The sequence below is a fragment of the Aptenodytes patagonicus genome, chromosome 1 (assembly GCF_965638725.1).
Source record: "Aptenodytes patagonicus chromosome 1, bAptPat1.pri.cur, whole genome shotgun sequence".
Classification (NCBI taxonomy): domain Eukaryota; kingdom Metazoa; phylum Chordata; class Aves; order Sphenisciformes; family Spheniscidae; genus Aptenodytes; species Aptenodytes patagonicus.
The window spans coordinates 219,499,646-219,513,976 of NC_134949.1; the positions used below are offsets into that span (position 1 = coordinate 219,499,646).

The window sequence follows — 14,331 nt, forward strand, 5'->3', positions numbered from 1 at the left end:
GCCCAGGGGCCACGGCACCAAAACCAGGCGCTGCGGCACCTACCCCAGCGTCAGGGCCGGGGTTGCCCCCCGCTCTCCACAGCACAGGCCCAGGCTCTTCTCTCATGATGCTCTTTATTAAGGCTAACGGAGAGAGACGACCGCGACGCGGCGGCGGGGCGAGGGGCTCCGTCGGGCCCCGCGACGGCGGGACGGCGAAGCCCCGGCTGGGCAGACCCCCTCCCCTTAGGCCGCCGGGGCCGGCCGCGCTGCGGAGGTGCCGCCGCAGGGTCCCCGGGCGGCGGCGGGGCGGGCGGGCCCGCTGTCCCCGGCGGAGGCGGGGCCCCGGCAGGCACCCCCTCCCCTCAGCCGCCGGCTGAGCCTTAACAGGTAACGGAGGAGGCGCGACCGCCGCGGGGTCGAGGCGGGATCTGCTTCCTGGGTTTCCTTTCGCTTCGGCGGGGACCGCCGCGCCGTGAGGGGCCGGGCCGGGCACACCTGGGCCGGGCCGGGCCGGGCCGGGCCCGCCCCGCCCCGCCCCGCCCTGCCCTCTCGCCGCGCCCTTCCCGCCCCGCCGGGCGCTCGTGTCCGCTAACGCCGTCTCCGTCCTCGTCCGCAGGAGCCGCGGCAGGGCGATGGTGCCGGTGTGCGGCGGGGCGGGCGGCCGCCTGCTGCGGGTGGCGGGGGCCGGCCGGAGGCCGCTTCTCCTCAGCGTCACCCGGGGCCGCAGCTGCCAGGTGGGGGGGACCCCGGCCAACCACGGCAGGGCCCTGGCCGTCAAAAAGCGAGGCTACGACATCACCAGGAACCCCCACCTCAACAAGGTCGGTGCCGCTGGCGATTTGTTTTCCAGGGGCGTGAGCGGCCTGGGCGAGAGGGAGGGGAGAGGGGCTTGGTGGCGGCTGGTGGGGTGGATGGGAGGTGGGGGAAGGTGCTCGACGTGGATCGCAGGTGTCCCAGTTTGTAAGTACCTTGGCAGCGTTGCCTGTGTCTGTCCCCAGCGTGCAGCCCCACTCCGAAAGGGGGGTGATGTGCTGGGGGGAGGTGGGGGAGCGGTCGCGCGTTGACCTGAACAGAGCACGGGGTGAGTTTTGTAAGTGACCACCTGCTGGTTCGGCATGGGTGGCCTCCTGCGGAGCCAGTCGCCTGGCTTCCCTCCATCCGCTGCGGCTGCCATGGTGGTGGCACTGGAAGAGCCTGTGTAGGGCAGAAGTGCCTTTGGCAAGAACCTGAAGCCGTTTGCCTGAAATCACAAATGAATGGGGCAGGAGAAATAACGGTCTCTCCTAAAAATCCAGTACCAAAAGCTGGGGTATTTTGATATACATTGTATTACGCGTGTAGCAGTGGAAGTGATCATTTATGCCTTCCTGTTAAAACAAGCATGCGTGGTTGTTCTTGTTGCAAAGCTTACTTTCATGGTATATCCATAGCAATGTGCGTTCTGGTACCTAAACAGCGTGTTTTGCCAAGATGAAGATGTATTCGTTCTCAATACTGAGCAAACCTCAACATTGAAAAAAAAAAAAAAGAAAGAAAAGCTTTAGGAGAAAGGCTTTCAACGAAGTCTTCAAGGTGTGTAAAATGAGACCCCATAATTTAGCCCCACACTACTTTTCCATCCCTCTCCATAATTTGAAGGGAAAAAAAAAAAGAGTAAAATCTGGATGCAAATTTTGGGATCAAATACGTCAGATTCAAGAACACTGGGTTTCAGCTTCTTGTATTAATATTGCTAAAAATAACTACAAATATGTTAGTTACCTTAAAAATAAGCAGATATTAAACATGATATTGATAGTTTTTGGGGCTGTGACTACTTATCATCTGCTTGCTATGTAGTTATCCTGTATATGAGCCCCCTGTGTCATCTTCTGGACTGGAGGCTCTTTGGATCACAACTTTTACTTTGTGTAGTACGCGGTGCGCTGGGCTTGCATCTCCTGGCACCGTTTCAGCATCCATAGAGGTGCACCCCTAGGGACCAAAGCACATGATGACACGGGGTGTTACTGGATATGCAACAACTTTGTAGGCAATCTGGTTTGAATCGTTATACAGTGAATGTCTGTAAGAGTGAAAAGAGGAATTGCCAACTATCTCATAAGCAACAGTAATTCACCAGCGTTAAGTGGTTTTGATGAGTTCTTCTTCAGCATCTGGCTGGTTCTCTTGGGTGTTCGATGATAGTTATAAAGAGTGACATAGCTAATGTTTCTAGTAGTCTTACATAAAATCAATTCAAACTGAAAAATTAATACTTTGACCTTTGCTCAGTGTAATGCGATAATAACACACAAATGGTTGAATCTATCCCATGTTTTAAATTGATCTGACTACCACAGAAGTAGATTTTTTTTGAATGTCCCATTTGGTGATTTTTCAGAACTGAGGCTTTTCTAAACTTTCTCCCCTTTCAGCGAAAGAAAGTATTTCTCTTTGAGTCTAAATGAAATTTTAGTCCATGTGGAGAGAAGGGAAGAAAATTGCTTCTGTTAGAGGTAAAATATATTCTAGTGTGCTATGTTTAATCAGCCATGAGAAATCTCCCAGCTGGTCTCTAGCCTGGATGTTTGCTCTTTATGTTATGTTCCTCTGTCAGTACAAACCTTACAATCGTTGATATAGTCATCTACACAACATCTAAGCGAGGACAGAAATGGCTGACATACGTGGTAAGAGATAAGGACTGCCTGTTTATGCACCTAGGTAACGAGGTGCATTAGTAAACACTCCGGCCCTCTTTCCAAACTTTTCTAAACAGGCTTCTATTTCTCTGTTGCTGTTAATAGTTCATTGTAGTATCTAAGGAATTAACTGTGTTCAACTGAAATGGGATATTTCAGATAGTTGATATGTTGTCAGCGTATGCTTGATGGCCCTTTGGTCTGCTATGCTGCAGTGGTGTAGGTCAAAATTAGGGATCTCAATAGGTTTTCACGGAGCAATTACTGTTTACTTGTTTGGTAGGTTAAGTGCGGGCATGGGATCATTGCTGGTTTTCTACAGTGGATCTTACTTTAATCTAAGCTTTCGTCTGATCGAAGGCCGCTCTGCGGGGTATAGTCCTTACATCTCTCCAAGAACCTTTGAAAAAGTTTTTCTGAAGTGTGAGTTTGGGCAGCAAGTGTTTTGCTGCTTTATTCAAAGCCCTGGCTGTTTTATAGCCTTTGGGTGAAGTTTAAAGCGTCAGTCTAAAGCTATGAAGTGTGTGGTATTTATTCAATGAAGACTATGTCCCTCCAGCAGAATCACAGACAGATTTACAGTCTGAGGCTATTGATCCAAGTCTTTGCTTGCTTACTAGGTCAAAGCTGCTTTGTGGAAGTGACTTAGAAGTCACTGCTGCCAGGTCCTCTGTAATACCCTAAATATCAGTAAAAGCAGGTAACAGATGTAAGAAATTTGCAGTTATTTCTTTCCTTTCGTCCTTACTATGTGAAGTTGGCTGTTTTTTCTGATGTAAAGGAATTAAATTTCTAAATATTGACCAAGGGTGCCAACACTGTATTAAGTGTAGGTTGTAAATGAGTTATCTCCAGTTATTAAATTATTTGACCAGTCAATGCATTGTGTATAAGAGCTCGCTTGACTAGGCATTTTGGGGAAAATTTAGAGGGAAAAAAAATGTCTTGCAGTTAAGGCAAGACTGGGCTCCATCTCTGAGACTGGGTTTGATTATGTCTTGGACTTTCTGTGTGACATTGGGGAAGTCACGTGCAAGGAAATCTTGTAGCTTAAATCCTTGGACAGTAGGAGGAACTTTGAAGACAGAACTGGTTATGCTTCATCTATGCTGATGAGGCTTTAAGTGCACTGTATTTTTTCTGTACTATTCAGATACGGTTCTTCCTTCTGTTTGCAAGTATTACAGCCCCTGTCTGATCTAAGAGCAGGACTCGGGGAAAATGTCAGCATTCTTCTGAGGGTTACATGCTGTCTCAAAAGGCAATAGCAGTTGTTCTCAGTTGACAGAACAGTCTCAGAAATAATAGGAGGGTGAGGAAGAGCTTGTCGCATGTTTTCATGAAGTGCCTCATGAAGTAGTTCTTTTCCTGCCTTTGAATGCTGCAAAATTGGAAAATCTAAAAATGTTAACAGTGTCAGATAACCACAGAGAACCGGTAAGAGCGTTCTGTGGCGATCCAAGTGCAAGCTGGATTCCAGGAGGGTTTGTTAGAAGCTTTGGCCATGTGTAAGTGACTTGCTGACGGGACAGCAACAGTGCTGGACTTGCTGAGAGACAAGTCTGTTCTACTGTGGGGCCTCAGCCTTGTGAAAAGCTAATTCAGCACTCGGATCCCAGGAGGAAAGATGGGGCACCTCTTACCCACTACCTTATTTATCAAAGTATCCTTGTGTTTGGTGTGGTCAAGGCCATGTTGTGTCCTTTCTCTGACACTGCTGTCAATTCTGCTCATCTCAGATGTGCTGTTCATGATTCCCCAGTTCTTCCAGGGACTCCGTCAAATCCATGTGCCCTCTCTGTGTTTTAACAAACACAGACTGAGTTGAACCACAGTTTGACCACACACCTGTAGGGACTCAAAAAGCTTGTCTTGTCCAAAATCAACTGTAATTTTGTGCATGACATCAGACTGCCTCTAGTTCTGCACTGTTCAATTGGAAGGTTGACGGCACTTCATGCATTTTGCTGGAAGTCCTAATTTTGAGATAAACTGTGCCTCTTTGGAGACCTGCCATGACAAACAGATGCGGAGCTGGAGGTCACAGTTTGTTTCCAGATTGGCAGGATATTGCTGTATTTGAAGGGCTGAGATGTGTAACAGATAATACACTGAACTTTTCTGCAAGATGCAATGTAGAGATCAGAATTTGGGGTCTTCTGTGTACATCTGGATAACACTCTGTACTCTTTTGATGTGTATGCATGCTCTCCATTTCTTTTCATGGAACGTGTCATAACGAATTATCAAAAAAAACCCCAACAAAAGAAAATTACCAGTCTGTATCTGTAAGAATGAAACTTTAAAGAATTGCTGTAGGTTTCTGCAGCGTTTTTGGAATGTACTGCTGTACGCATCATTAAAATGCAGAAAGCTTGTTTGTCCTTCAGCTTTGAGGGATCAGAATTGAGCTAACTGAGGGTTCTTTGAACATAGTGTCAGTAATTTGCCACTGCAGCTGAGAAAGGATGATACAGTCTTGCACAGGGCTGTACTCTGCAACTGTGGTGAAACAGGCCTAAAATTAGCTGGATTTGTAAAATGATTGCGTTTAAACAAAATTAATAATGAGCACAAGGACAGTGTGTCTGAAATGGCAGTTGGCAAGATCAAATTGAGGCAGGATTCTGTTTTCAAATTAGTAAATCTCCTCTCTAAATCCACAAGGTTTTATTACAACTGGAGTTTCCGGTTGGCTAGCTTTAGGGCTGGATAGACGTGTAACTACTGAGGTAGGCACAGGGCTTTAAGTGCCTGTGTGACTCCCAGCATTTGTTAACTTACCATCTGTTCATGTTTTGCAAAGTAAGAATGTGAGGTGGGCAGAGTTTGGAGGTTCCCCTCTTATTTTTCAGGAGCCCATAGCTATTTGAGCAGGTTTTAGGGGACAAGTTTTAGACTGGACAAGTTCATTTAAAAAAAAAAAAAAAAAAAAATCCACTGAGGGTTATTAAATACACTAAAACCACACCTGGCTTAGAAAGTCCCCAAACTGAAAATGATGAAAGGATGGGAGTGTGCAGGGGAAGAGCATCCTATTTACCTGTGCTATTTACTCTTCTTAAGGTTTATGGCTGCTGCTGGAGACAGGATGCTCATGCAGATGAACTGACCTGATAGGACTCTCATGTTTCTAGGGATATCAAACCAGACACTTTCATGGCCAAACCCTGCAGCACATGGGCCACTTCAGACCCAAGCCAAACCATAGCTGAGAGAGCTCTTTATCAAATCGTGCTCTAACTCGTCTGGAGTTGAAACGTGCATGAGCTGGAGCACCATGCAGTGTGATGAGCCTTTGATGGTGTCCAGGGCAGAGAGGCTGTCTTCATATTTTTACTTGTTCTTTATTTCATCGATCAAGCTTAGGTGTATCACCATTGACTTTGGTGGAAGCAAACTCCAAGGAGATGAGCTTTGGCCCAGTATTTTGGCAAGTGTGGTGGTGTTCTGGATGTATGATTGCTCAGTTAGATTTGTTTTGGCCTTCATCCTGGTGTGTGGAGTTTCATTTTTGTTTGTTTGGTGTTAATGTCAAGCATATCTTTTTTTTTTTTTTTTTTTTTTTTTTTTTTTTTTTTTTTTTTTTTTTTTTTTTTTTGAGTCCAAAGTCTCTTTTGGCAATGGCATTTCCTAATGTTTTGGTACCAAAGAACTTGTCATTATGGCGTGGTCAGCAAACTAAGCCCAAACTAAATCTGTCGGTGCTTCTGCTATTGGCAGCAGCCTGCAAAAGTCCCTTTGCTTCCCCAGCTGGGATTCCAGTCCCTCTCCCTTATCATAGCCAGACCAGGAGGCCATCTGCCTTCCTGTCCCTCTGCATAATCTCTTGCCAGCACCATCACTCTCCCCTTTGGGACACCATTAATGCTTTGGGAGTAGAGCTCTTGTGGAAAAGCTTGGAAGTGCAGAGGAAGTCTGTTGCTGCCAAGGTGAGAGGGGTGGTGATGCAGACCCTGCCTCTGTCTGTCTTGTACTAACCCTGTAATATGTTGGTCCTTGTTTTGCCTTTAGCCCTTGTAAATGCATTGAGAGGTCTTGGAAGTATTGGTTGGGCAGCTTTTGTAAGTGCTGCGTTTATGCTTGCAGTCACTATAAGATAGTAATAAAAATAAATTGTGTTTGGACCAAAATACTGGTGTCTGTTTTCTGAGATGTTTATGTTACAAAGGCAATTTTAAAAGTATTTTTAAGTTGTGGAAATTGATCAGCTTGGCAGCTGCCTATGTTGCTTTCTTTTTATCATGCCCTTTCTGTTAGAGAGGCCTTAATCCTTACACCAGGCATGTTTTGGTACAGTAGAGCCAAGACGGAATGTAGCTCTTGTTTCATAGGGTAGAGTAAATTTTTTGGTGCTTGAATAAAAATTGCACTTAGGTAACACAAACTTTGATAAATAGTATGAAAATTGGTATTGTTGCAGTTACCACGGATCTAGGGCTGAATGTTTCAGCTTGTTCAGCATTCCTATTCATTGCATCTAGTGAGATGTGTGGCAAACAAACAGTTGATTACTTCAGAAGCACTGTGGATGTTGCCGGGAAGGCTGAGCATATTGTATGTGGGGCTGGTCCTGTAAACAGTCTTCACTCCACTGATGTCAGTAGGCTTCAAGCCTTGCCCCACGTAAGTAGCATGACATATAATGTCACTGATGTTAGAAACTGTGTGCTGCTGTATGTTGAGATGAGTCATTGGCGCTTGTCAGAATTAGTGATGATTTAACTGAAGCTGCTGAAAGGCAGTGCTAATTCACAAGATGAAGCGAAGAGCAACGTTTTGTAGCTTGGTTTTGATTTCAGATGGATTTGCCATGCAGTATGGTATCTACTAGAGATCGGTCCTGTAGCTTTGTAGTGCTGTGTGGCAGAGTTTTTATTTTTTGTGTGTCATAGATCTGGCACTCGCTGAACAAAACTGGACCTAGAGCAAATTCCATTTGACTTGATTTTGGATAAGAAGAATGTAAACTGAATTCCTCTTTAGCTTCTCTAGCAGCCACGTCCAGAGGAACACTCTAGCTGCTGTTAGTGGCATTCCTTCAGAGCTGAGAAAGGAAAGGTGGGTCTTCAATGAAGAGACAAACCAACCCAGCAATTTCTTAGGAACAAGAGATAGAAACTATTCAGTGACTCCGCTGCTCTGATTTGAAACCTGATGGTAAGAGAAACTGAGTGCTCGGGATCCTGAGGTTTGGGTCTCAATGCACAATGTCCCTCCTTCTAGGGGGAAAAGCCCCCCAGCTGATCGGACCATGTGATCTGTATACCCAAAAGACTCATAGACCAACACCAACTCTCTAAAAGAGTTTTACTTTAGTAGGAGCAGCATGTGGATTTTTAATTCTTCTATTAAAAGGTGAGAGTGTTTTCTATAAACAGTGTCTTATATATAAAAAAATGCTGCTTTGCCCCAGTTTTATCAGTGCAATATATTGAAATTGGTGAGTGGCAAAAATGGGTTTTGTTAGGCTTACAGCGGACATAGATATGCAAGATCATCTTATAAACTTACAGGATGACCTCAGCTGTATAGTTTGACCCCTAACCTTGTATCTCTAGTCACCATATATCTAGTTTCTGTTCTGTTTTTCATGTGCTTACACAATCAAGTGCAGTATGCAATTTCTTAAAATCAGCAAAACTCCATAGTTTGCATATGCTGTGGGAACAGAATGCAATAATTACAAATGGTACTGTATTTTTTTTTTTATTTGGAGCACAATAAATTGGATTCAACACAGTAAGAGAGAGTTTTTCAGTTTAATACACAGTAATAATCTTCTGGCTGTAGTCTATTTGTCCCTTCATGCTCCCTTTCCCATCCCCACAAATAATTCTTAGTTTTCATGGCATTTGCAGAACCCTACATATAATCTTTTTTTTTTTTCTTTAATAAGAAAGCATACTGGAACAAAGCGCACATAGTCATCTTTCTATTCACTAGACATGTTTTGCTGAGGGGCTTGTGCTCCAGCTCTATACCACAGTTATGAATATGATGGACAGAGATGTGCCTTCTGCTCAGAAAGAATCGGGCTCCATAGATTTATCTGAGAGCCCAGTTTGATCATACTGTAAGCGATGGCTAGTTCCTGTGAGTTGGGGAGAACCAGGATTTAATCCATGAACTGTTAACAGACAACTGCACTCTATTGATACCCCTTGCTCAAGGGGGAAGTTATGAGTGTTTATAATATTTAGGCTCCTCCAGGACTTTGGGATAGTTTTCTTTCTCTGACTTGCTATAAGTGATGATGATTTACCTTCCTGCCCCCCCCCCCCCCCCAGCTTGCCTCGCTGATGGGAGGTACTGTGCAAACATCTGCTTTTGGCAGCTCTCCTGTGGTTTCAGTGTTTTACTCATTCTTCACTTCAAAGAGTACCACTACCAGCATGTGCCCCGGTGCAGACAGCACCCAGGCATTTCTAGCATCGAGCCCCTTGCAGGGTCAGGACCTGGAGTTTGATATTGGAGCTGCCAATGCATGTGCCTGCTGTATCTGAAAGCTGGATGCTGCCCTGCACGGGAGAAGCCTTGCCTATACCTATCTCTGATTAAATGCCATGTGGGAGTACAGATTGTCCTGTTTTGTTGTTGTGCGTTTGGTTTTTTTTTTTCCCCCCCACCAAGGGAGCAGGGAGCTAAGAGGCAAATGGTTATTTAAATTATCCTTGGGGTTCTGGATCCAGAAATATTCTTGGACTGGCAAAACCTAGGAGACAAGTCAGGCTGAAAAAACAAAGTTTTTGCTTTGTCTCTTGCTCTTCCTCTGACTGTTACTTATTTTTCTGTCTTTTTCTCACTGACTTATAAGACCTGCTATCAAACCTTGAACAGCCTATTGTAGCTTTCACCCAAATAAATTCTTTTGGGACAGGCTTAGCTTTAGAGCTGTTGTGAGCAGGTCAGACAGCCCTTGATGCTTGGGGGACAATAAACACTGTGCTATAATTCCCTCTCTTTCAATAGAAGGCTTAGCACAACAGCAAACTTGACTACTTTCAGCTTATAATGTGCTCTAGTAGAGGTGATGAGCACGTTTTTAATTTTCAACCTCCTCTTTGAGGCCCAGGGGTGACACTTGCTATCTGTCTCCCCAAACAACATGACATTTTGATAAATGACTTACGTATTGTCAGCCTAATACAATATCTTTCTTTTAAAAATGTTTTAAATGGCAAAGCTTTTTATAGTTCTGCAGCTGCCAAACACGAAACTCAGACATAAACTGAGCAGCCTGTGGTTCTGACAAAGAAAATAATGCCAATGCAAAAGTTTTCTGCATATCAACGTTTTCTGCTTCACTTCACTTTGCAGCTCTCTGTTGTGCATATATCCTTTTTCAACACATGGAACCATGGAACCACAACAGATTTTCAGTAAATTTCTATGTTGTATATAAAAAAAGATTAGCTCCACATCTCAGAGCAATTTTTTTTTTCTCTGTGTGTCTAGCTTATAAAGTGATAGTCTGTTTTGTAGTATGTCCATATGGATTAGCTCTGATCAGCCTCGTGAAACATGTAGTAAGGCTTTACCGTGTTTCTCAACATAGGAAGGAATTAGTTATTTCAAATACAGCAGTGTTATGTTCTCCTGGACAAGGCATCTTGAACTTTAACTCTTTGGCTTGGCTAATGGATTTGTCACTTCCCCTAGTGGTTAAATTCATTATGGAAACTGTTAAAATCTGTTTAATCTTCATTTGAAGGGTTTGATGTTAAACCTGCAGGTAATTTTAGCTGTGATTATTTGCAAATAAGAGAATGTATCATATGTGCCAAATCGTGTAATTTTTGGAAATGTCCAGATTATTAAGACTTTCTGTTGTCAGGAAGGTCTAAGCATGTAAGCAGGACAGGGGCTGGAGGGAGAGATAACGTGTTTTATTAGGCCAACTGATTCAGGTGGAGGGGAAAAAGAAGTAAAACTAGGGATTTTCATGTTCATAGCCCTTCTTCTAGCAACTCAATTTTTTTTTCCCCAACTAGATCACTTGGTCCAATAAAAAAACCAAACAATAGAAACAAAAAAAACCCCAAACCCAAAACCTCTCCCTGTGAGCCTTTTCCTACTCCACAGGGAATTAGATGTTGCTATTTGTGTCTATAGCTTATTGCTGGGATAAAACAACTGCTTCTGTAAATCTGATCCCTTGATCACAATTATTGGAGGGACAAGGCAAGGCCCTTCTCTCCCCTAATATTGTATGAAGTTTTCTAAATCTAGCCATAAAATGAGTCAAATAAAAAAAAAAAAAAAAAAAAAAAAAAAAAATACTTGCTGAAGTGCTAAGTCTGAATACTGTGGAAAACACTAAATATAATCTAAAAATGTATTGTATCTCCCATTGATTTGGATTTTTTTTTTTTTTAACAGACCCTCTTTAAAAGCAAAAAACAGCTGGGGGAGAAAACCATTTGTGCTAGTGCGATGTGCACAAAGTCTGAATTCCAGCAGACACTCTAGTAGGGAAGAGAAAAGGGTTGTACAATGGTTGCAGGTGCATGAAAGACACTCATAGCTGTACTAGAATAGTTTAGCAGTTTAGGTGCTTTCTGGGTGAGAGATGCAGTTGGCGCAAGAGGATGTGAAAGTGTTTGAAGTGATCTGGACATTGGCAAGAAGAGTTGAAAGCTCTTCTCTCTTCCCCCAGTGCCTAGCAGATAGTTTGGCTTGATGGGTGAAAGTGATGGAAAGCAATGATAAATGTGACTGTGTTCTCCAGGTAGATGCATCTGCAGAAAACTTTCCAAGCATAAGTTAATGCCGATCCTAATGCAGAATGGCTTGCGTTCTGTGGTGTCTGCTACTTTATACTCACTAGTGAATTTGCTTACATTGGCATCTTACAAGCTTGTCAAGTAAATCACATTCAAACACAAACTCAGTTGCTCAAAAGTAATAAAAGAATTTTTTTCCCTCTCAAGTTTAGAGGATTTTCAGTGCACGTACCACTGGGACTTGTTTCTCATTGCACACATGCAACAGATTCCTCTTAGGTTTGGTAAATTGCCCAGGTTGTGATGTGCAGCGGTATTTATTAGAAGGAGACGTGTGACATGCCTTTCCCTCCATGTGCTGATGCCAGCAGCTTTTACTAGCTTATGTCTGGGGGAGTAAAAAACATGCTTGCAACAGCACACAGGTCTCCCTGAGCATTGCTCTTTGGTTTCTAAGAGGCAGCATAGGCTTAAACCATTGCGAGGCTTTCCAATGAACTTTGCCTCAAGCCTTTTTTGAATACAGGAACAAGCAACTGGACCGTTCAAGATGTGAGATTATTTGATCCCAAAAGGATAAGATTAAAGATAGTATAGTGTGAAATTTTACCATCTTGCTCTGTTAATAGATAGTAATTAAAATGGAAGCATATGTGAAAATTTGTGCTTACAAAATCTCAACACAAAAGTGGAATTCGCCATTATCATCAATTTCTACTGATACAGAATCACATGAAGGCTCCAGCTGCTTCCATAGTTGTATGTCCTAAAAATCAAAAGGGTTTTTTAGTACTCTTTATTTTAGCATTGTCTGTCCAAGATCATTCATCTTCCTTATGAGCTTTGGAGCAACTGACTCAGTGATGCCTTTCCAATGCCAAAAGCTGTCCTCTGGCACGCAGGCAAGAAGAGCCTGACTTCTTCACAAGAGCTGCTGGAGGAAAAACTAGGGTACTACACAAGATACCATGGAGAGGTTGAAGCTGCCCTGGAGAGTTCTTGTAGTAGCTTAATAAAACTTACAAAAGTGCCTTTGGATTGTGACCTTCCAAATGTCCACTGGTCAAGGGCAAGTGGGATTATGAAACCAGAATGAATGCATGACTAATGCTTGCTGAAACTGGGCCGCTATCCCTAAGGGCAAGTAATTGTTTTGGATTTAACATGTTAACTGTATTTGAAGTTATAAGGTAACGAAGTCATTTCTCATAGCAATAGAAAGTAGTGATGCGAAGGTGCTGGAAAGCAGCAGCAAGACTCTGGCTGCTGCTGGAAAACAGCTTTGGTGTTGGCCACTTTTTAAAAGTTAATTGCATTTTAAAGATAAGCTTTAATGGATTTGGCAGCGCGAGTGCAACTGTAACCAGATCTTGTTGTTTTGTACAAGTGTCTTTCAGGTTTCTCTGCAAGGTCAAATGTCCTATTGACTGGCAGCGGGACTGCTTTGCTTGTAGGAACGTAACTGGTATTTGGTGAAGTTGCAAAATGAGTTTCCTACTGAAGCCAAATATAAAAGTGTATGAGAGTCCAGCAGTTTCACTTCCTGCAAAGCTGAAAACCCTTGTAGCATTTATTAGGATTTCCTGCAGGGAAAGAGGGATATCAACCTTGTTTGACTTACGGAATCATAATATTTGCACTGCAATTTGTAACACAGAGCAGGAAGTTTTCAATTAGTATTTCCCGAGGAATAGCAAATTCAGTGAAGTGAATGCTTTTAACTTTTTACTTTTTTGCCAGAGAATAAGTAAAGCAGCTCACAGGACCTTAAATGTTTCAGTGTTGGAGTAGGGAAGAAGAACAGTGAATGAGGTTACAGATCTATGAGGAAGCAATGAAGAGCTGGAACTATTGTGTCTTTCTCAATGTCTTTACTTGGCATCATCATTATTTAATCTCTGAACTGTAGTACTGTATCAAGTGTGTTTGTGGGAGGCATAAACCTCGGTCTTGTTGATAAAATAGTCACTTAGTCAGTACACTGCTGGGTTTAATTTTCCTAGTGTTACAAAATTGCTCTAAAAGTCTGAGCTGATTGCAATGAACCCTGATTTGGGGCCCAGCCCAAATTTCCTTGAAGTCTTGTGAGCCTCTTCGCTTTCAGGTTTGTAGTAATTTCATACTATGGGTCATGCTTTATGTCTCTTAGAGAGGCTTGAAACTTAGTTTTGAGACAACGTTGCTTTTTCCTATCCAGGCAGAAGAGTGTTGCGATGAGAGGTGAGGCACTTGGGCTGAGGAGCCTCTAGTATGTGAGAGTTTCCAGATCTGCAGTGTGCGCGCATGCGTGTGACCATGGCGGTGGGACCATCTGGGTACACGTTATTCTGTGCATTGCAGATATTCCCCATTTCCATTCTGGATGACATGAGGCACTCCTGTCCCTTGAGTCTGAGGAGATCCCAGGGTGACCCGTTCACCCACAGACACCTGCGCTGTAAATGTCTAAAGTAGCTGAGATACATTCATGCTGTAAATGGGCACGTACTGGATGGCTTGTGCAGGAGTTGCTACTCTCTTTGTCACTGATGTTTCAGGTCCTCTAGCAAATAATTTCCCCTCTGTGCTTTAGGGTGCCCGTCGCCTGCTCAGAGCATTGCTACACAGACCTCCTTTACACAGTGGTCTTTGAAGACTGACTTCATCCACCTGTTTGTTGAACCTTGTAGGCAAAAGGATATCAAAGGACAAATGGTGCAACAGAATGAGCAACCAGTTCTTTTGAATCAGTTTCTTTGTACTCCCTGCTTTTGCTTACTGCATGTGGCTGGAGATCATCTCTGCTCAAAAGAGATGGAGAGAGGGGCAGAGAGGAAAGATGAAAACAGGGAATAGCGGGGCAAGTACAGGAGCTCTCTCCTGTGAGATGAGAAGGAGGCTTTATCCAGTCTGAATTCTGCACATACTTTAATATTAAAGATAATCAAGTTATCTCTGAG

At 43.6% G+C, this 14,331-nt stretch overlaps 1 protein-coding gene across 1 annotated transcript in view; it reads left to right on the forward strand.

The window, feature by feature from the left end:
• Positions 1 to 574: 574 nt before the first annotated feature.
• Positions 575 to 14,331, forward strand: part of ME3 (malic enzyme 3) — a 132,478-nt gene continuing 118,721 nt past the window's right edge. Inside the window, exon 1 of the mRNA XM_076328346.1 lies at positions 575 to 803. Within this exon, the coding sequence (XP_076184461.1) occupies positions 615 to 803 (189 nt within the window). The 5' untranslated portion in view covers positions 575 to 614. The remainder of the gene's footprint in view (positions 804 to 14,331) is intronic.